The sequence below is a fragment of the Staurois parvus genome, unplaced genomic scaffold, assembly GCF_062004578.1.
Source record: "Staurois parvus isolate SC_StPar_1 unplaced genomic scaffold, SC_StPar_1.0 ptg000034l, whole genome shotgun sequence".
Lineage (NCBI taxonomy): Eukaryota > Metazoa > Chordata > Amphibia > Anura > Ranidae > Staurois > Staurois parvus.
The window spans coordinates 3,672,294-3,699,908 of record NW_028317830.1 but is presented as its reverse complement, the minus strand read 5'-3'; the positions used below and the strand labels follow the sequence as shown (position 1 = coordinate 3,699,908).

The 27,615-nt window shown below is 45.5% G+C and overlaps 1 protein-coding gene across 2 annotated transcripts in view; it reads left to right on the top strand.

Moving 5' to 3' along the window:
- LOC149470714 (uromodulin-like) overlaps positions 1-27,615 on the top strand; it is a 72,830-nt gene that overhangs the window by 24,829 nt on the left and 20,386 nt on the right. For both annotated transcript variants that reach the window (XM_089661690.1, XM_089661683.1), the window contains 5 exons: positions 1,463-1,660; positions 4,190-4,204; positions 16,652-17,488; positions 17,638-17,751; positions 22,450-22,652. In XM_089661690.1, the coding sequence (XP_089517816.1) occupies positions 1,463-1,660; positions 4,190-4,204; positions 16,652-17,488; positions 17,638-17,751; positions 22,450-22,652 (1,367 nt within the window). The remainder of the gene's footprint in view (positions 1-1,462; positions 1,661-4,189; positions 4,205-16,651; positions 17,489-17,637; positions 17,752-22,449; positions 22,653-27,615) is intronic.

Below are 27,615 nucleotides of genomic sequence, written 5' to 3'. Positions count from 1 at the left end.
TCATATGAGGTTTGCCTGATGTCTGTACCCAACTGCTCTGTTCACTTTATTCTATGTCAATATTTGCTTGGAACATGTTCTATTCTTCTTAACTCAAGCAATGTTAATTGATGACATTATATGTGTTTCAGATTTATACCCTGTCAGGGATACGGGCTTTTACTGAGTTGTATACATGATCCGAATGTAACCTGTATATGTTACCATTCTGCTTTATTTCTCAATAAAATTGTTTTTGGAAAAAAAAAAGTGGAGGCAAGATAGGCTTCCCTGAAGATATGAGTTTTCACCTAAAGGCAGCCAAAGTAGGAGATACAGTAGCTGGACAGACTGAGGTAGAGTGTTCCAGAGGATGAGAGAGGCTCTGGAGAAGTCCTGGAGATGAGCATGGGAGGAGGAGACAAGGGAGCATGAGAGCAGGAGGTCTTAGTAGGAGTAAAGAGGATGGTTGGGTGATATAGGGAGACAAGATTGGTGATGTATATCAGGATATAGTTGTGGATGGCTTTGTAAGTTGTTGTTAGTATTTTGAATTTAATTTGCTGGGCAACAGAAAGCTAGTGGAGGGACTGGCAGAGGGAGATAGCAGACACTGAGCAGTTGATATGGTAGATGATTCTAGCAGCAGCATTCATGATAGACTGAAGAGATGATAGCCTACGTAGAGGTAAGCCTATGAGGAGAGAGTTGCAATAGTGAAGGCGAGATATAACAAGGGAGTGATTGAGTAGTTTGATGGTTTCATTAGTTTAAAAAGGGGCACATTTTAGAGATGGTGGAGAAGTCTACAAGCTTTTGACAGCGATTGGATTTAAGCCAAAAGGACAGTCAGAGTCTAGGATTACATCTAGTACCCTGGTGTAAGGGATGGGACTATAGTTGTATTATTTATCTTGATAGAAAAGTCATCGAGGAGGACAACTAGAGGGGGGGGGGGGACTAAGTGGTGTGACATCTAAGCTGATATGTCAGTTAGTAAGTTAGGAATGCGAGTGGAGTGACGTGAGGAATAGAGAGATAGATTGCATAAGGTTGTAGAACGCCCATCCTAGGGCGAAATTCGCCCATCCTAGGGCGAATTTCGCACATGTGAAGAATATGTGGAGAATGTCTCCATACAGAATGTTGGGGTCACACTCAATGCTCATCAGGGTTTTCAAGAGATACCCGCATTGTGCTAGGCTGAAATCAGATCCAGTGAACAATGGTGAAGGGGATGAGGCCCCAAAAATACAACCAAATTTTGGTTAGCAGAGGTGCCCATTAAATATAAATATGCTTCTATATTGATTCTTCAGGAACATCAGTATTTATTGATCATCAGAACAGGTTGAAACGCACCGTTAATGTTGTTTGAATGTTACTCTTACGAATGTTTGATAATAAAAGGCATTCATTAGACTTGATTCAATGTATAAATGTATTTAAGTTGTATTTATTTATATATCTTTTATTATTTCAGGAAACACATTTACATTTGAAAAAAATCCATATTATAATTACTACTACAATTATTACTACTATTACTATTACTACTATTATTACTCCTATGATCTTGGTTTTATAAATGCTCATTTAGTAAAAAGTCCGGCTGCAGGATCCTGGACTCTGAACGCTCAGGGAAGATTTTCACTTTCTGTTCAAATATTGGGATTTACTGGTAAGTTCTATCATCTCAGTGTATATGAATAATTCTGACTCTGACAGTTCCCCTCCTATGGCTTGTCTAGTAGAGTCATTCCTAAAATTTGAATATTGTTAAATTCAGGTAAATATGAATCCATATTTTGGTGTGTTTTTTGGCAGTTCAGATTCCCAAATGTCTTCTAGGAGCCATGTGACCTCCATTGAGCCAATATTTTTGCTGTAATGCTGCAAAATGTTCTTTCCATTCTGGTATGAAAGGAAGCCCCTCCCAGAGTTCATCTCTCCCCATTGTGGTGGAGGGAGAAGGGGGTGTATGGAGACACTGTTGTGGCGGGATAGAATAGAGGATAGAAAAACAGCCATTTAAAGTAGGTGACTACAATGAGGGCAGCACGGGCCAATGTTAATGTTTCTTTTTTAAATTGTTTTATAAAAATGAGCAGTTTTGTTCAGTGCTAAACTCTAAAAGGCACTTGCATCTTGTCATTCTGCACCTTTGGCTACTGGCAGTCAGTTTGGACTGTTGTAGTCTACTGGCTTACTAATTGTCATCTGGTACAATTTGTGGAACTGATGCCTCACACTATGTATGCATCTATGCCTACTGCAGTTGTTATCTATCCATCCCAAGGCTCCTAACACCTGCCAGGCCCACTCACCTAGTAATATCTAAGTATCCTTGGCATCATTTTAGGAATAAAAGGTTGACATTGTGTCTTACACCTACACTGATTCTGACTGTTGTCTGAGACCACCAAAGCTCCCCTCCCCCGAACCCATTGGAATACTTTGTTAATGTATATGAGACTCCCAGGGTTGATAGGAGTTCCTGTTTTTTTTTTTTTTGTACTCATCCCAATTTTTTTGGACCCACTATCTCATTATGCAGAACTGCAGGAATTTCACAAACAATTTTGACAAGGTGAGGAAGGGTGTCCTACCAATTTTGTATTGCTTTTCTCTATAATCAAGTATTATACAACTCTCTATAAAGTGTGTTTATCCAGTACCTATGGAGGTTATATTTAGTAAGTAGCAAGATGTGGAATTATTAATTTGCAATAAGTGAAAATGTTGACATTTGTTTTCTAAATGTATTGTAGGCACATAAAAAAGAGACAATAAAGTGGTTCTGGTTGGTACAATCAGTGCATTAGGTTAAAAAAACCCTTCTATATGCAGCTCCCCCCCCAGGCCATACTTACCTGAACCACTACAAAAGGGCAGCGACTCTCTCCTCTTGCTCCCTCCTCAATGGACAGAGTCATCAGAGGGAGCTATTGGCTGATTTCAGTTACATCCTGTGAGGAGAAGGTGGGCAGTAGAGCTCAGCTTCACTTTATGTATGAAAGGACACACAGAGCACGGCTCGGAAGAGAGCCTGCACAAATGCACCGATAGCAAGTGGCTGACTATGGGGGAACTGAACAGGAAGAAGCCAGGAGCTCCAGCGGGGGACTTAAGAAGAGGAGAATTGAAGCTGATCTGTGCAAAGCCATTGAACAGAGACATTTTGTTATTAATCTCTTATGCCAGCAGTTTGCATATATATGGCCTCTTAACACCGAGAGGTCGCATTTATGTGTACCAAAATGTAAGCAATGCAGGTAACAGAAAGGTCACGATCACTACTTCTGATTGGGAGCTTTATGATCGTGTGACCACTGTGACAGCCAATCATGGGGGTCACATAACTGAAATTCCTGCCTCCACCTCTCAGTGTCTGAGACCTCCTAAAGGGCCCAGAGGTGCCGGTGCTAAGGGGTTAAAAAATAGAACTACAATTACTTATTGGTTTTTAAGGGTGCAATGGCTCCTGAGAGTTACAGAAGCTTCTTTTAACTATCCTGGACCTGTTCTTCTGCCAAAAAGGTTATAACAGACCAAAACATTATCCCCAAAAGTGACCCTAAATTTGACCCTAAGGTAGCTGTAACTTTATTTATACCCAGAGCCATGTGATCACCAAGAAAGTGCTGTGATGGCAACCACAATCCCATGTACTGTCTGTGTCTACATTGCTAAGACGGCTAAACAAAATAGTTAAAACAAGAAGGATCTGTGACTAAGGATCCTAATGATTTCTTCTGTGAGCTCTTCTAGACTGTAAACTTCACATTTTAATTTACCTCAACAGCCTCGCTAATGAGGCCCCTTCTAACCCCAAAGCCCCTTAGCACCTGCTCAGGCTGCTATGGCTATAGTTTTTCCACTGTTGGTAATGTTCAAAGTCCTCAAATTCCACTGTAACTTACCTACATGTTATTTTCTATCCTATGAAAGGGAATCCTCGTGGATTAATATGTCAATCTCTGAATATAGGTTTTTAAAGTAATCCTTCCTGAATGAATGCAATGCTAACAGCACATAGTTCAGCATCATGTAGAGTGGAATGTGAGCAATATTTTGTTGGTAAAGTGTAAGTTATTACTTTATAATTATTGATGTCACAAAATACCACTTTATCTGATGATTTGCTATTTCCAAGAGATGCATGCCAAGAAACAAAATCTAATGTTCTTATTTTTTTACATTTTTGTAGGGTTGGACAAATCAGGTAAGCCCAACATACAACCATTTTGTGATTTCCTTATATGCAAACATTCCAGTTCTATTATCTTTCTGTTATGTGTAGAGATCATCTGTCTATAGATGCCATTCAACATGGTCATCACTCCAGAGGTATACAAGGCAAAACTTCTGCATTTACCTTTGTTTCCTACAAGTGATACTTTTTCAGGTTTGGATGTTTCATGTACACCCAAAAGAAAAATGAATTCAAGGTCACTTTTAAGCAAGTTAGTGATAAATATCAATACAAATCAGACATTGTGTCAGTTAGCAAAGTCTGTGCAACAGTCTGTATCTGTATGTGTGACCCTTGCAGAAAAATCCAAAAGGTTGATGAATTCTGCAGGTTACTAAGTCTGAGACAAGTTTACCACTGGAGGTGAGACAGGTTTCACATAAAACAGACAAGTAGTCAGTGGCCAAGTTCATTCTGTCCTAGTACTATTTTTTTTAATTTCAACTAGTATTTATTTGTTTTGTAAAAGTAACAATCATTGGTGAAGAAACAAGAACTATTACATATAAAACTGAAAGGAACAAAGGTGCAAGAACACATCAGGTTTGATAGTCCAAGTGTTATGCTTACGATATCAAATCGTACATCAATGTGAGAGACAGCAAAACCAATTTGAAGTTATTATGGTTATTTCTAAGATTTAAAATCCAAATGGAGGGTTTATTCCAAAGCATTTAATGATCTCCGTGAGTTGTGGGGATTCAGCCCACTCCCCTTCATCAGGGCTCAGGAAAATGGGTTTTGGCGAATTCGAGATGGAAATTGGATCAGGATAATTGTGTACTGAAAGTCTTGAGTCTCCTTCAGCACTTTCAGCAGCTGATGAATGTAACAAGGAGATCAATACTAGAGATGAGCGAAGAAATGAAAAATTCGATTCGACTGATTCGGCGAATTCGTGGACAATATTCGATTCGAGTCGAATAAATTCGCTGTGAATTTAACTTAAAAAAGGGTGTTTCTAGGCTTCAGAGAGACTTAATATTAGTGCAGAACACTGTACCTTTAATTTAAATGCCCTTGGAGTCTGCTGGGGAAGAGAAATAATACTGTCTGTCAGTATGACATGCAGATGAGTGCCGTCGATCTTAGAATCACTGCACACTTCACTCCTTTGGCCAGTCACGGGGCCAAAACCAGCGTTTGGAGCCACAGTGTGGCGGTGGAGGCAGCAGCAATGGGAGGCCATACAGCAACCTATGACAAAATGGAAACCAGCAGGAGCGTGAGGAGACCTGAAAGTGGCACATGGCAGAGTGGGAGCAATGGGAGGCGGTACAGGGACCCAGGTCACACTATGGGCCCAGCAGCAGCGTGACCAGGCGGTACGGGGGCCCATGGCCGATATGGGGCTTGGTGGCACCTATGGAAGGCCTGTAATCTGCCAGCAACCTATGACAAAATGGACAACCGCAGGAGTGTGAGGAGATTTCAAAGTGGCACATGGCAGAGTGGAAGCAATGGGAGGCCGTACAGGGACCCAGGTCACACTGTGGGACCAGCATCAGCGTGAACAGGCGGTACGGGGGCCCATGGCCGATTTGACCTCATTCATCCCATAGTCCTGCCGACTCACGAATAGCGTGACCTCCTCAAAGGGCCTGAGCAAGCGCAGGTGTCACACATGAGCTGCCAATGGCTGACATCTAAGTTACACAGGGAGTACCTTTATCCGCTTTTAACATCAGGAAATCTGTGATGGCCTTTAGCTGTTCGTAAAGGCGGTCTAACATATGTAGGGTTGAATTCCACCTTGTTGCAACGTCACAGCATGAGGAGTCGGTACGGGGGCCCATGGCAGATTACATGTCTGGCAGCAGCTATGTGAGGCCCGTAATCTGCCAGCACCCTATGTCAAAAAATTTAACACACCAGCAGTGTGAAGAGACCTGAAAGTGGCACATGGCAGCAGAGTGTGGCGATGGAGACAGCAGCAATGGGAGGCCGTACAGGGACCCATGAGAGACTCTGGACTTGGCAGCAGCATGAGGAGGCGGTATATAGGGGCCCATGGCAGATTAGGGGCCTGGCAGCAGCTATGTGAGGCCCGTAATCTGCCTGCACCCTATGTCAAAAAATTTAACACACCAGCAGTGTGAAGAGACCTGAAAGTGGCACATGGCAGCAGAGTGTGGCGATGGAGACAGCAGCAATGGGAGGCCGTACAGGGACCCATGAGAGACTCTAGACTTGGCAGCAGCATGAGGAGGCGGTATATAGGGGCCCATGGCAGATTAGGGGCCTGGCAGCAGCTATGTGAGGCCCGTAATCTGCCTGCACCCTATGTCAAAAAATTAAACACACCAGCAGTGTGAAGAGACCTGAAAGTGGCACATGGCAGCAGAGTGTGGCGATGGAGACAGCAGCAATGGGAGGCCGTACAGGGACCCATGACAGACTCTGGACTTGGCAGCAACATGAGGAGGCGGTATATAGGGGCCCATGGCAGATTAGGGGCCTGGCAGCAGCTATGTGAGGCCCGTAATCTGCCTGCACCCTATGTCAAAAAATTTAACACACCAGCAGTGTGAAGAGACCTGAAAGTGGCACATGGCAGCAGAGTGTGGCGATGGAGACAGCAGCAATGGGAGGCCGTACAGGGACCCATGACAGACTCTGGACTTGGCAGCAGCATGAGGAGGCGGTATATAGGGGCCCATGGCAGATTAGGGGCCTGGCAGCAGCTATGTGAGGCCCGTAATCTGCCTGCACCCTATGTCAAAAAATTTAACACACCAGCAGTGTGAAGAGACCTGAAAGTGGCACATGGCAGCAGAGTGTGGCGATGGAGACAGCAGCAATGGGAGGCCGTACAGGGACCCATGAGAGACTCTAGACTTGGCAGCAGCATGAGGAGGCGGTATATAGGGGCCCATGGCAGATTAGGGGCCTGGCAGCAGCTATGTGAGGCCCGTAATCTGCCTGCACCCTATGTCAAAAAATTAAACACACCAGCAGTGTGAAGAGACCTGAAAGTGGCACATGGCAGCAGAGTGTGGCAATGGAGACAGCAGCAATGGGAGGCCGTACAGGGACCCATGACAGACTCTGGACTTGGCAGCAGCATGAGGAGGCGGTATATAGGGGCCCATGGCAGATTAGGGGCCTGGCAGCAGCTATGTGAGGCCCGTAATCTGCCTGCACCCTATGTCAAAAAATTTAACACACCAGCAGTGTGAAGAGACCTGAAAGTGGCACATGGCAGCAGAGTGTGGCGATGGAGACAGCAGCAATGGGAGGCCGTACAGGGACCCATGAGAGACTCTGGACTTGGCAGCAGCATGAGGAGGCGGTATATAGGGGCCCATGGCAGATTAGGGGCCTGGCAGCAGCTATGTGAGGCCCGTAATCTGCCTGCACCCTATGTCAAAAAATTTAACACACCAGCAGTGTGAAGAGACCTGAAAGTGGCACATGGCAGCAGAGTGTGGCGATGGAGACAGCAGCAATGGGAGGCCGTACAGGGACCCATGAGAGACTCTAGACTTGGCAGCAGCATGAGGAGGCGGTATATAGGGGCCCATGGCAGATTAGGGGCCTGGCAGCAGCTATGTGAGGCCCGTAATCTGCCTGCACCCTATGTCAAAAAATTAAACACACCAGCAGTGTGAAGAGACCTGAAAGTGGCACATGGCAGCAGAGTGTGGCGATGGAGACAGCAGCAATGGGAGGCCGTACAGGGACCCATGACAGACTCTGGACTTGGCAGCAGCATGAGGAGGCGGTATATAGGGGCCCATGGCAGATTAGGGGCCTGGCAGCAGCTATGTGAGGCCCGTAATCTGCCTGCACCCTATGTCAAAAAATTAAACACACCAGCAGTGTGAAGAGACCTGAAAGTGGCACATGGCAGCAGAGTGTGGCGATGGAGACAGCAGCAATGGGAGGCCGTACAGGGACCCATGACAGACTCTGGACTTGGCAGCAGCATGAGGAGGCGGTATATAGGGGCCCATGGCAGATTAGGGGCCTGGCAGCAGCTATGTGAGGCCCGTAATCTGCCTGCACCCTATGTCAAAAAATTAAACACACCAGCAGTGTGAAGAGACCTGAAAGTGGCACATGGCAGCAGAGTGTGGCGATGGAGACAGCAGCAATGGGAGGCCGTACAGGGACCCATGACAGACTCTGGACTTGGCAGCAGCATGAGGAGGCGGTATATAGGGGCCCATGGCAGATTAGGGGCCTGGCAGCAGCTATGTGAGGCCCGTAATCTGCCTGCACCCTATGTCAAAAAATTAAACACACCAGCAGTGTGAAGAGACCTGAAAGTGGCACATGGCAGCAGAGTGTGGCGATGGAGACAGCAGCAATGGGAGGCCGTACAGGGACCCATGAGAGACTCTGGACTTGGCAGCAGCATGAGGAGGCGGTATATAGGGGCCCATGGCAGATTAGGGGCCTGGCAGCAGCTATGTGAGGCCCGTAATCTGCCTGCACCCTATGTCAAAAAATTTAACACACCAGCAGTGTGAAGAGACCTGAAAGTGGCACATGGCAGCAGAGTGTGGCGATGGAGACAGCAGCAATGGGAGGCCGTACAGGGACCCATGAGAGACTCTAGACTTGGCAGCAGCATGAGGAGGCGGTATATAGGGGCCCATGGCAGATTAGGGGCCTGGCAGCAGCTATGTGAGGCCCGTAATCTGCCTGCACCCTATGTCAAAAAATTAAACACACCAGCAGTGTGAAGAGACCTGAAAGTGGCACATGGCAGCAGAGTGTGGCGATGGAGACAGCAGCAATGGGAGGCCGTACAGGGACCCATGAGAGACTCTGGACCTAGCAGCAGCATGAGGAGGCGGTATATAGGGGCCTATGGCAGATTAGGGGCCTGGCAGCAGCTATAGGAGGCCCGTAATCTGCCAGCACCCTATGTCAAAAAATTAAACACACCAGCAGTGTGAGGAGACCTGAAAGTGGCACATGTTTGAGGCATGATTCATGGCGGATTTAGTCAGTTGTGTCAGGAACTGGTGGTTTGAAATCCAGACTAATCCACGCCTGATTCATTTTCACAAACGTGAGTCTCTCCACACTTTGGGTGGACAGTCGTGTCCTCCGCGGAGTTACAATACCTCCTGCCGCACTAAACACGCGCTCCGATGCCACGCTACTGGCCGGGCATGACAGCCTTTCAAGGGCAAATTCAGCTAGTTGGGGCCAAAGGTCAAGTTTCGTTGCCCAGTAGTCAAGGGGATTGTCTACCTCGGTTGGCAGGGTGCTGTCCAAGTAGGCCCAAGCCTGTTGTTTGAGCTCCTGCTCCAGGTCCACCTGATGCTGCTGCTGCTGCTGCGGCTGGTTAGTAGTTTCCTCACTGCGCTGGTGAAGAAAGCTACTCATCATCGACTGCAGACTGAGGCAGCCGCTGCTGGTGGAGCTGCCACTGCTCCTACCACCCCACCCCTCCCCTGCTGCCATGCCAGCGGAACGCGAGCGCACAGGGCCCACAGTGTCTGAGGATGGACGTTGGCGCACAAAGGCAGAGACCAACTGACTACATAGGTGGTTTTTATAGTACGTAATTTTGGCCTCCCTCTCAGCAGGTGTGAAAAAGGCCACCATTTTGGACCGGTAGCGAGGGTCCAACAAGGTGGACAGCCAAAAGTCATCCCTCTGTCTGATGGTTATTATTCGGCTGTCGCTACGCAAGCAACCGAGCATGCTATGGGCCATTTGTGCCAAGGAATGCGAGGGACTCCCTGCCTCCATCTCCACAGCATACTGCCACGGTGCGTCTGGGTCCTCTGTCTCCTCCTCCTCCTCCTCTACCAGATGCTCCTGCTCCTCCACTCCTGTCCGCTGAGTGGAAAAACCACCCATTTCACTCAATAATTCCTGAGCACAAATGTCCTCCTCTACCTCCTCCTCTTCTTCCTGTCCTGCCCCCACAGGGGTCATGTGGCGTTGAGATCTGTGCGCCACGTCTACCGCACCCTGACCAGCCATTGTTAACAGCATTTGTTCCAGGACGTGCAACAGAGGAATGACGTCGTTCATCCCATAGTCCTGCCGACTCACGAATAGCGTGGCCTCCTCAAAGGGCCTGAGCAAGCGGCAGGTGTCACGCATGAGCTGCCAATGGCTGACATCTAAGTTACACAGGGGAGTACCTTTATCCGCTTGTAACATCAGGAAATCGGTGATGGCCTTTCGCTGCTCGTAAAGGCGGTCTAACATGTGTAGGGTTGAATTCCACCTTGTTGCAACGTCGCAGATCAGGCGATGCTGTGGAATTCCGTTCTGCCGCTGCAGCTCAATGAGGGTGTTCTTTGCGGTGTAGGAATGGCTGAAATGCATGCACAGTTTACGTGACATTTTAAGGATGTCTTGCAGTGGGATGGTGGATTTTAGGAACCGCTTGACAACCAGATTGAACACGTGAGCCATGCATGGCGCATGGCACAACCTTCCTTGACGCAGAGCAGACACCATGTTCTTTCCGTTGTCAGTCAACATGGTTCCGATTTTTAGTTTGCGCGGAGACAGCCATCTGTCGATTTCTCTGTTCATTACACTCAGCAGTTCCTCCCCTGTGTGACTACGTTCGCCAAGGCATACCAGGTGCAGCACAGCGTGACACCGTTGCGCCCTGCACATGTGATATGCCGGTCGGGTAATGGGACTTGGCACGGGGGTGGCGGCTGAGGACACGGCGGAAAAAGAGGTGGTAGAGGCGGACATGCTTGCTGGACCAAGGACGTGCAAACGTGGAGGCAAAAGCGTCGTGACCTGTCCAAGTTGCTGGTGCGGCTGTGCCGGCACCACGTTCACCCAGTGGGCCGTAAATGACATGTACTGTCCCTGACCGTAGTTACAGCTCCACACGTCGGCGCTGCCGTGCACTTTGGCAGAGACCGACATGCTCAAAGACTGGCCCACCATCTCTTCTACATGTGAATGCAGGGCTGGCACTGCCTTTTGGGCAAAGAAATGACGGCTTGGCACTCTCCACCGCGGCGCGGCACAAGCCATCATTTCTCGGAAAGGTGCTGAGTCCACCAGTTGGAAAGGGAGGGACTGCAGCACCAGCAACTTGGACAGGAGGACGTTCAGCTTTTGCACCGTCGGGTGCGTGCTCGCAAACTGTTGTCTCTTGGATACGGATTCCAAGAAAGACTGTTGACGGAATCCGAGAAGAGGAGTAGCAGGAGAAGGAGCATCTGAACGAGCGGAAGATGCCAATGAGCGACAACTCCCCTCAGCAGAGGTGTTGGAGCCTTGACTGGCTGATAGAGGGCGATTGACGACGTCGGGTGACGGAGCAAGTAACGGAGCGGGTGATGGAGCGGGGGCTGGGGCAGGCAGAACCGCCGTATGTTTATCACGGTTTTCCCAGGCCACCGAATGGTGACGCTGCATATGCTGACGCAACGCTGTAGTCCCAACATGGGCCCCCTGGCCACGCTTGCATTTCTGGCCACATAGTCGACATACGGCTACGTTTACTTCCTCGGGCGGCTTGAGGAAAAATTGCCACACCACCGAGTAGGAAACTTTGCCCCCGCTACTCTTCACTGGCTGACTGCTACTTCCTCCGTGCGCAACGGCACCACTACTGGCCGTGGTGGTAGGCTGCAGTGGAGCTGGTGCTCTACTCCGTGGACGTTTGGCTCCACTGACACTGATGCGACCCTGCTGCTGTCTCCTGGGCAACCCACCGACTGTTTTGCTCGCTGCCAAGCTGCCACCCTCTTCTCCTGATGATGCGGAAGAAATTGCCTGATGACGACGAGGCTGCCAAGTGCGATCAACCTCCTCATCATCAAGTAGGGTCTCCGCCTCACTACTAGCCCCCTCGGCTGCGTCTGGGTCAGGAGACAGACCTGTCTCTAGACCGGCTACCGAGCCACTCTCCTCGCCAGTACTTGTTCGCTTGGCTGCTGAAAAGGCCGATGTCTCCCCCCGTTCCTGACCGCCCTCTGTTAGCTCTTCCTCACTGTACAGTGGGGCTGAGCCCACAGCATGCGATACTTCGCTTGGTGAGGGAACAGCAAAGGACAGGGGCAGGTAGAGGACACGTGATTTCAGTGGGCTTGGTCCCGGGCCATGCCAACTAACGGTTGTGTCTGACGTACCCACCGACCGTTGGCTGTAGGTGTCAGAGGTGACCTGGGAAGAGGAAGACGACCGAGCCAACCAATCAATGACGGCAGGGTTGTCGGTGGAGACACGACCGCTGGATGACACCGGGAGCACTGGCCTCTGGCTGCGAATACTGCTGCCTCGACCCCTTCCTCTGCTGCCACGTCTGCTCGCTCCTAAAACATTGCCTCCTCTGCCACTCCTCTGCATGTTGTCTGACATACTATTTAATTCAACGATTAGGTGTCCCTGAGTAACAATTCTCTGGCACTCAGTAACAATTCTGTCTGTCCCTGAGTATGAATTCTGTGGCCCTGAGTAACAATTATGTGTCTGTGCGAGTAACAATTCTGTGTCTGTGCGAGTAACAATTCTGTGTCTGTGCAAGTAACAATTTTGTGTCTGTGCGAGTAACAATTCTCTGGCACTCAGTAACAATTCTGTCTGTCCCTGAGTAACAATTCTCTGGCACTCAGTAACAATTCTGTCTGTCCCTGAGTATGAATTCTGTGGCCCTGAGTAACAATTCTGTGTCTGTGCGAGTAACAATTCTGTGTCTGTGCAAGTAACAATTTTGTGTCTGTGCGAGTAACAATTCTCTGGCACTCAGTAACAATTCTGTCTGTCCCTGAGTAACAATTCTCTGGCACTCAGTAACAATTCTGTCTGTCCCTGAGTATGAATTCTGTGGCCCTGAGTAACAATTCTGTGTCTGTGCGAGTAACAATTCTGTGTCTGTGCAAGTAACAATTTTGTGTCTGTGCGAGTAACAATTCTCTGGCACTCAGTAACAATTCTGTCTGTCCCTGAGTAACAATTCTCTGGCACTCAGTAACAATTCTGTCTGTCCCTGAGTAACAATTCTCTGGCACTCAGTAACAATTCTGTCTATCCCTGAGTATGAATTCTGTGGCCCTGAGTAACAATTCTGTGTCTGTGCGAGTAACAATTCTGTGTCTGTGCAAGTAACAATTTTGTGTCTGTGCGAGTAACAATTCTCTGGCACTCAGTAACAATTCTGTCTGTCCCTGAGTAACAATTCTCTGGCACTCAGTAACAATTCTGTCTGTCCCTGAGTAACAATTCTCTGGCACTCAGTAACAATTCTGTCTGTCCCTGAGTATGAATTCTGTGGCCCTGAGTAACAATTCTGTGTCTGTGCGAGTAACAATTCTGTGTCTGTGCAAGTAACAATTTTGTGTCTGTGCGAGTAACAATTCTCTGGCACTCAGTAACAATTCTGTCTGTCCCTGAGTAACAATTCTCTGGCACTCAGTAACAATTCTGTCTGTCCCTGAGTAACAATTCTCTGGCACTCAGTAACAATTCTGTCTATCCCTGAGTATGAATTCTGTGGCCCTGAGTAACAATTCTGTGTCTGTGCGAGTAACAATTCTGTGTCTGTGCAAGTAACAATTTTGTGTCTGTGCGAGTAACAATTCTCTGGCACTCAGTAACAATTCTGTCTGTCCCTGAGTAACAATTCTCTGGCACTCAGTAACAATTCTGTCTGTCCCTGAGTAACAATTCTCTGGCACTCAGTAACAATTCTGTCTGTCCCTGAGTATGAATTCTGTCGCCCTGAGTAACAATTCTGTGTCTGTGCGAGTAACAATTCTGTGTCTGTGCAAGTAACAATTTTGTGTCTGTGCGAGTAACAATTCTCTGGCACTCAGTAACAATTCTGTCTGTCCCTGAGTAACAATTCTCTGGCACTCAGTAACAATTCTGTCTGTCCCTGAGTAACAATTCTCTGGCACTCAGTAACAATTCTGTCTATCCCTGAGTATGAATTCTGTGGCCCTGAGTAACAATTCTGTGTCTGTGCGAGTAACAATTCTGTGTCTGTGCAAGTAACAATTTTGTGTCTGTGCGAGTAACAATTCTCTGGCACTCAGTAACAATTCTGTCTGTCCCTGAGTAACAATTCTCTGGCACTCAGTAACAATTCTGTCTGTCCCTGAGTAACAATTCTCTGGCACTCAGTAACAATTCTGTCTGTCCCTGAGTAACAATTCTCTGGCACTCAGTAACAATTCTGTCTGTCCCTGAGTAACAATTCTCTGGCACTCAGTAACAATTCTGTCTATCCCTGAGTATGAATTCTGTGGCCCTGAGTAACAATTCTGTGTCTGTGCGAGTAACAATTCTGTGTCTGTGCAAGTAACAATTTTGTGTCTGTGCGAGTAACAATTCTCTGGCACTCAGTAACAATTCTGTCTGTCCCTGAGTAACAATTCTCTGGCACTCAGTAACAATTCTGTCTGTCCCCGAGTAACAATTCTCTGGCACTCAGTAACAATTCTGTCTGTCCCTGAGTATGAATTCTGTGGCCCTGAGTAACAATTCTGTGTCTGTGCGAGTAACAATTCTGTGTCTGTGCAAGTAACAATTTTGTGTCTGTGCGAGTAACAATTCTCTGGCACTCAGTAACAATTCTGTCTGTCCCTGAGTAACAATTCTCTGGCACTCAGTAACAATTCTGTCTGTCCCTGAGTAACAATTCTCTGGCACTCAGTAACAATTCTGTCTGTCCCTGAGTATGAATTCTGTGGCCCTGAGTAACAATTCTGTGTCTGTGCGAGTAACAATTCTGTGTCTGTGCAAGTAACAATTTTGTGTCTGTGCGAGTAACAATTCTCTGGCACTCAGTAACAATTCTGTCTGTCCCTGAGTAACAATTCTCTGGCACTCAGTAACAATTCTGTCTGTCCCTGAGTAACAATTCTCTGGCACTCAGTAACAATTCTGTCTGTCCCTGAGTATGAATTCTGTGGCCCTGAGTAACAATTCTGTGTCTGTGCGAGTAACAATTCTGTGTCTGTGCAAGTAACAATTTTGTGTCTGTGCGAGTAACAATTCTCTGGCACTCAGTAACAATTCTGTCTGTCCCTGAGTAACAATTCTCTGGCACTCAGTAACAATTCTGTCTGTCCCTGAGTAACAATTCTCTGGCACTCAGTAACAATTCTGTCTGTCCCTGAGTAACAATTCTCTGGCACTCAGTAACAATTCTGTCTGTCCCTGAGTAACAATTCTCTGGCACTCAGTAACAATTCTGTCTGTCCCTGAGTAACAATTCTCTGGCACTCAGTAACAATTCTGTCTGTCCCTGAGTAACAATTCTCTGGCACTCAGTAACAATTCTGTCTGTCCCTGAGTAACAATTCTCTGGCACTCAGTAACAATTCTGTCTGTCCCTGAGTAACAATTCTGTCTGTCCCTGAGAATGAATTCTGTGGCCCTGAGTAAGAATTCTCTGGCACTCAGTAACAATTCTGTCTGTCCCTGAGTAACAATTCTCTGGCACTCAGTAACAATTCTGTCTGTCCCTGAGTAAAAATTCTGTGGCCCTAATAACGTTTCTGTGGCCCTAAGTAACAATTCTCTGGCACTGAGTAACAATTCTGTCTGTCCCTGAGTATGAATTCTGTGGCCCTAACTAGCGTTTCTTTGTCCCTAAATAACGATTCTGTGGCCCTCATTAACAAGTCTGTGTCCCTGAGTAATGGTTCTCTGTCCCTAAGTAACTTCTCTCTGTCCCCAATTCTCGTTTCTGTGGCCCTAACTCTGTCCCTGTCCCTAGTACAGAGCGGTCTGCCTCTGTTCAATGACTGCAGGCAAATGAAGATTTCCAAAATGGCCGCTATATATACCTCGACCATTACACAGTGCTGGCTGGCTGGCTGCTGATTGGCTGATGCGATCACATGTCGTTGAGGAATGCATTATGGGGCAGCGCGCCTTGTCTGCGCGCCTTCCCCGACATCCCCGCTCCGTCGCCGCACATGTCAGCCGCCATTTTCGGAAAAATTTCGATTTGCGCGTCCGAATTAGGCTGTTTTTCGGATTCGGCACGAATCGAAATTTTTCCGATATTCGACTCGAATTCCACTTCGGATGCTTCGATTCGCTCATCTCTAATCAATACATTTGGAACACAATTATCCTGATCCTATTTCATGCTCAAGTCCTCCAAAAGCCATTCTCTCAAGTCCTGATGATGGGGGTGGGCTGAGGCCCCAGAAACACATTGGCTGTTGAGTTCATTACATGTTTTTGATTTTAACATTTTAGCATTTAACATATTTATGGGTAAATTTGATCCAGGGTATGTCTGATTTCCTATTGGGGGATGACAAAGGCATTTTTCCCCTGCAGGAGCAAATTGAATCATGCTTTTTTGAGGGTTTTTTGCCTTTCTCTGTTTCAACAGTGGATGTAGGATTGTGTATATATACTATTACATATATTTTTTTGTTTATTTGTTTTATTTTTTATTTTGTATAAACCCACCTACCCAAGAAAGCACTTTTTTTTTCACTTTTCTAGGAACTTGTTCTGATTCTGATTGCCACCCAGATGCCACTTGTTCAGAATTTGGAGGATACGGGGAGTGCACATGTAAAGAGGGATTTGCTGGAGACGGAACATCTTGTACTGATATAGATGAATGTCAGGATTATTACACCAACGATTGTTATTATTATGGTAGTGGTTACTGTGTGAACACTGCCGGATCTTACACCTGTAATTGTTACTCCGGGTTTGAATATAAAGAAGGAGTTGGCTGTGTAGATATTGATGAGTGTGCGGACAGATCTCTGAATGACTGTGATCCAGTAGCTACATGTACAAATTATTATTATGGATCCTACACCTGTGCTTGTTCCTATGGATATTATGGAGATGGAAGACACTGTGAAGTCAATGAATGCCAACAAGGAACTCCATGTGGCTCTAATGAAGACTGTGTTAAGTACAGTGGATCCTATTCCTGTATTGAACCTTGTTCCAGCTACACCGAACTTAATGATCCCTGGCGCAGCACTTCTAATACATATGATTATAGTAATTACTGGTATTATTGGTGGTATTGGTATAATTGTGACTATGGCCTGTCTGGCTGGTATCGGTTTAAAGGAGAATATAACCAGCAAATCCCTGAGCACTGCGTACCACAATTTAGCTGTGGTACTGTTGTCCCCATTTGGATGAACGGCTCCCACCCTACAAGCAGTGACGGCATTGTTAATCGTGTAGCTTGTTCCAACACGTATGAGGGATGCTGTACAAAACCTTTCAATATTTCTGTGAAAATGTGTCCAGGAGGATTTTATGTGTATAAGCTACAGAGTCCACCAGGCTGCAACTTCGCCTATTGTACAGGTAAGTATTGGCACAAAGCATCATTCAGTGTGTTGTCTTCATGTGTAAAACAATATATCTATCTATATATACAGTATGTGTATGTATGATACTTATGTGCTGTCTTTTCTTCAGTTTATAAACCATTCTTTGTGTTCCTTCATTTCTAGAATCCAAATATAGCTGCTCAGGGGTGGACTGCGCTCCGGATGAGGAATGTAGAATTGTGGACGGAGTTCCTGGCTGTTACTGTAAAGATGGAATACAACAAGGAAATCTAGAAGGTACTGTAGGTTATAAAACATGAGGATTTCTATTTAAAGGAAAGAAAGGAGCTCACCAGATATTAAGCTGCAGTTATCCATGCAGCCAATCACACATATACAGAGATGAGGACTTCACTCTTCCAAAGTAGACAAAACACAATCTCCCTCCACAGTAGGGATCACCCCAAGCATGCTAAGGTACTATGTGGAAATCCCCTGAGGATGTTCCTTCACACGGAACACATTGGGACAGAACTATGTGCCGACGTCATGCCACTGCTTTTGCTTCTGCAACTGACGGACATTTTTGTAAATGTTTGTTGAGCAATTTTTATTGTTTGATTGCTACTGGAGCAAAACTATTGTAGTTTTATCACTGCTGAATTGGAATATTGTGTGATTTAGATTAGTTTTTATTTAAAGTGAGCTTTATTGCCCTTTTTTGGTAAAATACTACACTATACGAGCTTTCTCTTTGTGGTTATGAGTGGCTCTTCACACGTAGTGCCTTAGAATGCTTGGGGTAATCCCTACTGTGGAGGAAGATTGCATTTTGGTTACTTTGGAGGAGTGAAGTCATCATCTGTATATATGTGTGATTAGCTGTATGGATAACTGCAGCTTAATATCTGGTGAGTTCCTAGTGGTGCTGGTTAAAGGACACTTGTGGTGTTGCACATGATCTTGGTGGTGGATTTAAAGGATCAAGACACCATTGTTCTTTCAAGTGAAGAATTCACTGAAGATTGTTTCACTGTGGACTTTTTTTATTCACTATTTTAATCATTGCTTCATGTTGTTTGATATTGCAATGATTACATTTTTTTTTCTGAACACTTTAAGTTTACATTCTTTTTGAATCACTTATATTGATACGTGATAAATTTTATTTACAAATAGGTTATTATTCAACTTTAAAGGATCACCTTTTTAGACCAAAATATTAAACGCACATTTTTTGCAGGTAAAAAAATGTGCATTTATTATTTTTGTCTACAAGAGCCTGGAAAGCATTGTACCAGCGATCAGTAGATCACTGATGCAATGCAGGTCTCCTGCAGACCTGTCAGAATATCTGCTTGGCTGTACAGGATGTACGGGCTGTATGGGGTGTATGGGATGTATAGGATGTACGGGGTGTATGGGATGTACGGGGTGTATGGGATGTATAGGATGTACGGGGTGTATGGGATGTACGGGCTGTATGGGGTGTATGAGATGGATAGGATGTACGGGGTGTATGGGATGTACGGGGTGTATGGGATGTACGGGCTGTATGGGGTGTATGAGATGTATAGGATGTACGGGGTGTATGGGATGTACGGGGTGTATGGGATGTTCAAAGTGTATGGGGTGTATGGGGTATACGGGATGTACGGGATGTATGGGATGTAAGAGATGTATGGGATGTATGGGATGTATGGGGTGTATGGGATGTATGGGGTGTATGGGATGTATGGGATGTATGGGGTGTATGGGATGTATGGGGTGTATGGGATGTACAGGGTGTATGAGATGTATGGGATGTACGGGGTGTATGGGATATACGGGGTGTATGGGATGTATGGGGTATATGGGATGTACGGGGTGTATGGGATGTACGGGGTGCATGGGATGTACGAGATATATGGGATGTATGGGATGTACGGGGTGTATGGGATGTATGGGGTGTATGGGATGTACGGGTGTATGGGATGTACGGGGTGTATGGGGTATATGGGATGTACGGGGTGTATGGGGTGTACGGGTTTACATGATGTAAGGGCTGTATAGAGTGTACGGGGTGTACAGAATGTACAGGATCTAGGGGGTGTACGGGGAGTACAGGATTACGGGTGTAAGGGATGTATGGGGTGTATGGGATGTATGGGGTGTATGGGGTACAGGGGATGTACGGGATGTATGGGATGTATGGGGTGTATGAGGTATATGGGGTGTATGGGTTTACATGATGTATGGGGTGTACGGGTTTACATGATGTAAGGGGTGTATAGGGTGTATGGGGTGTACAGAATGTACAGGATGTAGGGGGTGTATGGGATGTATGGGGTGTATGGGGTGTATGGGATGTATGGGGTGTATGGGATGTACGGGGTGTATGGGATGTATGGGGTGTATGGGGTATACGGGATGTACGGGGTGTATGGGATGTATGAGATGTATGGGGTGTATGGGGTGTATGGGGTGTACGGGTTTACATGATGTAAGGGGTGTATAGGGTGTATGGGGTGTACAGAATGTACAGGATGTAGGGGGTGTACGGGGAGTACAGGATTAGGGGGTGTACACAGTGTATGGGATGTACGAACAAGAAGATATACTGACAGGACAAATCAATGAACTACCATAGAACTCCACAGCGCCGTGGTCATTCAGTGAGCACTACAAGCACACAGCCACTAAGGCTGTTGGGACTTGTAGTTCATTCATTCATGGAAGTCTGTGGATGAATGACGTGTGGGCAGAGCCCCACATCACCATTCTGTTGTCAAATCTGAGAGATAGTATGGGGGAACGTCTCCCCGTATTATCTGTCGAAGGGAGGGGGGCGGTGGGCAGCGGCTGTGGCTATGGGAACAATAGCTGGTGGAACATGAAATACGTTCCCAAAGGTGAACATATCCTTTAAAGATACTGATATTTGATAAGTGCAATAAAATTGAAGAGATTATGGAAGAAAACTACATAGTAGCCTGTACTAGTCTGGTGTCTTTGGTAGGATGATTAGACACACTTCCTGATTTTGACAAATAATGTTAAAAATGCAGTTTTAAAATAAACATATTCTGACTTATAATGGTCTAATATTGTTAAAGTTCCATCTCCTTTCTTCTATCAGTTTCTGTGTCTTTGGTGAGCCCATTAGATTCCAGGTTCAGGCTGTACTGAGAACATTGCTTTCTGTCCAAATCTGCACTGATTCATGTCCCTTCTTTGTTCTAAGCCACTCCCCCGGCCATTCTTCTTCTAAATGCCAAATTCTTATTAGCCAATAAAGGCCGTGTCCTTTTAAACTTGAATAATAAGGGGTGGGGCATAGTATTAGGAGGGGTCGGAGCTTAGTGGTGGCTTGGGCCGATCCTCCATAAATCCAGGGTGTTGAGTCCAGTTTGAGGTATAACACATGTTCTTCCATGTCCTCTGCCTGCACTCTAGCAGCATTGTTACCAGGTTCAGATTAATTTAAAAACTTGATGTTTCCACTTTTCAGATTGATAGAGTTATGAATTAAAAATTGGGAATGTGCATGTCCCCTCTACCCAAAGATAGCGGATACTATGGCCATGGCTGAATAGCTCTGCCTGCATGTCTTTCAGCTCTGAGAAGGTTCTTCTAGAGGAAATCTTCATATAAAGTAGCCATCTCCTTTAAAAAAAAAAACAAAGCAGTTTTTGTGTTATTGGAGACCATTTGCAGTACTGGTATCCTAGGGGGACATGATGGATTTGCAAAAAGGTGTTCCACATGTTACTTTCCTGCTAGAATAGGGGAGTTAATAAGTTTCTACCCTTCACTTCAGTGTACAGTCAAAGGGTCTTTTTAAAGAAATACAAACCCAACACTCCATTCATTCAGTTACTAAATGTAGTCAACACATTTGCAGGTAAAAAACATGTACATGTATTTTTTCTTCACATTTCAGCCTGTAAGGCATTGCACCCGTGATGATCAGATTGTGGGTGCAATGCCTGGATCCTGCAAACTCTCCCACTATACTGTCTGCCCATACATCATACTGGCGGGCGGTTACTGAGTGACAGGAAGGATCAATGAACTACCTAGAGTGCTCACCAGCTCCAGAGTAGTTCATTGAGAATTACAAGCCGTCAGGCATAACAGTTGACAGTAGTTGTAGTTCTTCCACTCACAGAACTCTATGAATGAATGAAGCAGCTTGGTGGGTGGAGCTACACATGGCTGTGTTATTTTTTTTTCAAATGGTGACAGCGAGTGTGGGGACAAGATCTTGGCTTGCTGTCGCAGGGAGGGTGTGGATCAGGCAGAGGCCGCAGGAGTGTCAGGGCTCCAGGTATGACCAGAGGTGTGTGGACTGACACAGGGAAACACAGGCTTCAGGTATAGAGTAAACAAGACAATTTATTAAAGACTAAACAACACAAACGCAGTGCAAGGTAAACATAACACAGTGCAAACAACCCAACCTCCAACAGATAACCATATATACAAATCAAACGTAGTCGGGCAGGCCAGGTCGGTAGCAAACGGGCAAACAGGGTACCAGGAGCGAGCAGAAGAGTGGTCAGGACTAGCCGAGGTCAGGACAGGCAGAGTTCGTTCAGAGTCAGGATCAAAGCAGAATCAGGATCAGGCAGGAAGCAGACAGGATGCAGGTACAGGGGCTCATGGGAAACATACACCAAGGCCCTGACTGCAGACCTGGCTACTCCTTAAATACACCTCCTGCAATCAGTCTCAGGTGATGACTCGATTGCTGAGAGCACCCGCTGGCCAGCCCTGGTACTGCAGACCACACAGCAGGTGAGTCCCACCACCAGTGGTGAGTCCATTCCTGACAAGGAGTGGGAACTTGTTCCACCATCAAAACAGTTGTAACATGTTCCTAAAGGTGAACTTATGCTTTAAGCAATCCATTGTGAGTGAAGCAGATGAGTCAGGTGGATGACAAAGACCTTCCAGTATATTATATTTACAATATCCTGTATATCAATATGGGTTTTCATTCTACATTTGTAGATGATCGTAAACCACAAGTCACCTGTGGCCTGGAGAACATAGAAGTGAGGTTCAGCAAATGTCTCCTGGAGCAGTGGGGATACAACACCTCAGCCTTTCATCTGAACGACAATTACTGTCGAGGAATCATTGAAAGAAGTAATAAAAGTTACATCACTTTCATCACACGGCCATCAGATGGTAGATGTGGGGGATTCATTGGGGTACGTAGATGTCCACTGCCATGTTATCTGATGTTGTATTCATGAAATCTTTGCATTACCATTGTCCCCATTTATTTAATCCAAGGCTTCCCGCTCCCCATTACCAGTGAATGGGCCTTTGATCTTTATAAACAAATGTCCAGTTTTGGTCATCACAATATCATTATATCACCTTCTCTAAGTGCATTCAATAAGTTGTGTTCAATGTACAGATCATTCATACAGAAGTCAGTTCATATTTTTTTTTTCACTGGACTTCTTTACCAATGGACTTGAGAAAGTGACATGAGGACATGGAATGGACCTGTTACTATTCACACTAAGTACATGAATGGGTATGCTACTTTTATGTTACTTTTTTAATCGCCTCATGATTATGAATGATGTAATTAAATCATTTTTTTTTTTTTTAAAAGAAGCTTTATTGGGTTTTATTGTACACACAAAATAACCAACGATGAGGTTTGTCAGTATTCATAGCGTGGCAACATGCCAAAACAGATGAATAAATTCCAGGATAACAATTTACTCATAAACATATTACAGAAGCCCCGAAAGAATCCGAGAGGGAATGGAGAAGTTTGGAATGAAGAGTATCTATGGGAAAATATAGCACATGTAATATGTCAGGGTACAAGGGCTTGAAGTTAAAGTATGCAGGATTTCGAAAAATCACATATATATATATAAACATACGTAAAGCAAAAGAATAAGCGACGTGAGCAATGTTAACCATTTGTCATATCGACCGATAGGGAGGTCATCGTGCATGAGATTAAAAAAGGAAAAAAGAAAGTAAAAATATAGGATAGAGATAGAGCAGTAGGGACATAAGACCAGGGAGTTGGAAAAGCCAGCATATAAAGAATATGCCAAAAGGGAAAGAAAAAAAAGGAGAACTGGAGTACAAGAAGTTATGTACCAAAAGTCTGAGGCCAGAGGACCATGAAAACAAGCCAGGATAAAGAGATTAGGATAAAAAAGTAATAGACTGATAAAGTAATAAGATAGTAAAGTATAATGAGATATTAAAGTATAGTGAGAAGCAGCGCATCAGTATGTATAAAGATGTGCTAGTAGGGGACCACTTCATATAGGTCCGCCAGGAAAATGAGAGAGAGATTAATAAGCCAGATTGGCGAAGTGGGAGTGGAGCAAAGCGAGAACAAAAGAGATTTCTGAGAGGTACACAGCATTTATAATGTTGCAATCATTTGACCCCTTGAGCAATAGAATCACCATGCATCAGGAATACCCTGGAAACTAGCTTAAATCTAGCTTAGAGAACCATGAGAAGGGTGCTGGGGCTCAGGACTTGGGAGAACTTTTGAAACATATTGACCCCACTTGCGGTTGAACTTTTCCACTCCTGTTGTAGAAGGAGCTATATGCAGACCAAGCCGATCCAATCGAAGTAGAAAGTTGAGTTCCAATTTGACGTCTGAGATGGTAGGTGGACAGTTGGAGACCCATTTTTTCAAAATAGACCTTCTCGCCGCCATCAAGCAAATGGATAGCCAAGGTTTGGTTGCTCTGAACAAAGCAAGATTGCAGTGTGAGGCAGCAGACACTGATATTTCCAGATTGCCAAAGAGAAGAAGCAGCGGGTCCCTAGGTAACTGGAGAGTAGTGACGAAAAGCACAAAGTTCAAAAGTTGGTTCCAAAAGATACAGACCCGTGGACAATTCCAGAATCTGTGATGAAGTGACGGTTTATATGAACCACAGAGCGGGCATGTAGAGATCAATGAGTCTGCTCGGGAGTACAGGCAAGGCATATATGCATGGTGCATAATTTTGAATTGCTGCTCCCTCCAAAATTTGTTCGTATTGAACGCACAGGTAGTATTAAAACCTGTGAGCAATTGCTCCGCGGTGAAGGCATTGTCAAAGTCTCGTATCCACGTTTTGATGGAAGTATAAGAATCCAGCGGTTTTGCATAGTGCATAGATAGTTGACCATAGATATTGGATATGTTGTATTTTTGATTCCTTACAAGGACTTCTATCATAGTAGAACAAAAGCAAGAAGACTTATTTTGTACTATGGAATTCACATAATTCCTAACTTGCAAAATATACAAAAAATGATGTGAAGGTAAGTCAAACGCGCTGAGAATTTGTTGGAACGGAAGGGGGGATCCTGATGCTGAGTCATACAACTGACTTACAAATCTAAGACCCTGGTCATACCACTTTTCATAAGCTGCATACTGTTGAGAGACAGAAAAGGAAGGATTGTGATGAATAGGAAGATATCGAGACAGCCAGGGAGAAACTCCTAGTCTACGTCTGACCTCCCTCCATGTGAAGAGGGTGTCCCGTATGAGTGGATTGTGTTGAAGATGCGGAGGAAGTGAGGCAGAATTAGAATGTAAAAGGGCCGACAGATCATATGGGCTCACCATGGCAGATTCGAGTCGGTAATTAGAAAACACGGACGAACGGGAGATCCAATCTACACACACCCGTAAAATACAAGATAGATTGTAAAGCCTAATGTTAGGAAGGCCCAGACCACCCTCACATCTAGGAAGAAACAACTTATGTATAGCTATTCGCGGACGGCGCCCCCTCCATAAGAAACTAGAAATCGCTTTATTCAGCCTGACTATATCCGTATGTTTGAGCAGGAGAGGGATAGTTTGAAGAGGATACAGAAGCTTTGGAAAACTCGTCATCTTGAAGAGATGGACTCTACCCATAAGTGATAATGGCAGTTCTTTCCACATTTCCAATTCCCCTAAAATTTTTTGAATTACTGGTGAATAGTTCAGAGAATAAAGGGACGAGGCCAATTTCCCAATTTTAATACCTAGATAAGTGATATGGTTCGTATTAATTTTAAAGAGTGAGTCGCCAGCCCACTCAGGGAGTCGAGCGTGATACAACGGCAGAACCTCACTTTTCGCAAAATTAATACGGAGGCCCGAGCAGCATCGAAAATCTGCGAAAACGGATTGAATGTACGGTAAGTCTAGAGTCGGGTTGGAGGTGAATATTAGTATGTCGTCCGCAAATAAAGCTAGACGAAGATCCTGTTGGGCAATTTGAATGCCATGGAGTCGTGATTGAAACAACAGAAAGCGGGCTAAGGGTTCTAAAGCTAAGTTGAAAAGCAGGGGGGACAATGGGCAGCCTTGTCTTGTACCCTTATGTAATGGAATGGGATTGGATATTTTCCCCGCCGCCACTACCTGCGCCGTCGGGGCGGAATACATAGCCTGAATTAAACGCGTGAACGGTCCGGAAAAGCCAAATTTAGTGAGGACCGAATAAAGCCATTGAAAACTTACATTGTCAAACGCTTTTTCAGCGTCGAGGGAAACAATCGCTAGATCCTGTAATGGGTTATGTTTAGCCTGATGTAAAACTGTGAGCACTTTGCGAATATTTGAGGTGGCCGAGCGCCCCTTTATAAAGCCAGCTTGAGAAGGATGAATAAGGGTGGGCAAAATGATGGCCAAACGGTTAGCTACTATTTTGGAGAGAATCTTTGCATCTAGATTAAGGAGAGAAATCGGTCGATAAGAACCAGGGTCCGAGGGGTCCTTGCCTTTTTTGGCTATTAATTTAATGTGGGCCTGCGAAGCTGATGGCAGATATACCCCGCTCTCCTGAATAGACTGATATACCAGCTGTAGAGTAGGAGAGAGAGTTTTATCCATAAGTTTATAAAATTCAGAAGTGTACCCGTCCGGGCCTGGAGCTTTACCATTGGCTAAGGAACTAATAGCTAAACAAATATCCGCCTGCGATATCGGGGCATTTAAAGATTGCAGTGCTATTGGATCAATTTGTGGTAGATGTACGCTGTCAAGAAAGGAGTGCGCCCGTGCCTGGTCTATAGGGTCCGGCCCATATAAATTTGCGTAAAAACTTTCCAGAATAGATATAATCTCTTCCGATGATTGTTTAAGTATCCCCTGAGAATCCTTTAAAGAGGTGAATTGTGTGGGGGTAAAAGGCTTCCTACACATGCGCGCCAAAAATTTTCCTGGTTTGTTACCAAACCTGTGATACTGTAGGTCAAGGTATGAGTGATGAAGTGTTTCCTGTGCTGCCGCCCAAGTGTTGAACTGGTTCTTAGCGTCCGCCCAAGCTGTCCTATTGTCCTGCGTATTTGAGTCCGTCATCCTGCCGCTGAGTCAGTCTAAGAAGGTTACTAGCCTCCGTGAAATGGTGCAAAATTCTTTTTTTATATGTATGACGTAAAAGCAATAATTTTACCGCGTAATACCGCCTTCCCCGTATCCCAAAATAAATTTGGATTAGAAACATGAGCCGCATTAGTAGATTGGAAATCTGCCCAGGTGTCTTGTAGCTGCCGGGAAAGCTCCTGATTATTTGCCAAAAACGAGGGGAAACGCCATATCCTAGGGTGCGGTGTAGGATCTAAGAAATTTATCATGATAGAAATTGGAGAGTGATCCGATATGGCTATGTCATGTATAGTAGATGATACAACATGTTGCAACGTTGTGGGGTTGCAAAAAATATAATCGATTCGAGATAAAGAGTGGTGAACGGGAGAATAGAAAGTATAATCTCTACCATCTGGGTGAGTCAAGCGCCATATATCAGTAAATTGCATAGCTTCAACAAAATTGCCAAGTAAAGTGGGCGTTGGACGGGGAGGCTGAGTAGAGCGAGAGTCTCGGTCAACACTCTGCGATTTATCCTCCTGCTCCTGCATAACAGAATTAAAATCACCTCCTATGACAAGCGGCTTGTGGATATAGGGTGCCAGCCGTGAAGACAGGCCCTGAAAAACCTGCCTCGTCGGGGAGTTAGGAGCATATATATTGGCAAGGACCAACTCTTGGGGTCCTATTTTGACATGTGCTGCTATGAAACGGCCTTCGGCATTTGCGTCCACAGAGACCAATTCAGGATTAAGTCTCTTGTGAATAAGAATAAGTACTCCTGCTTTATTATTAAGGGAGGAGGAGCCGAAGACGTG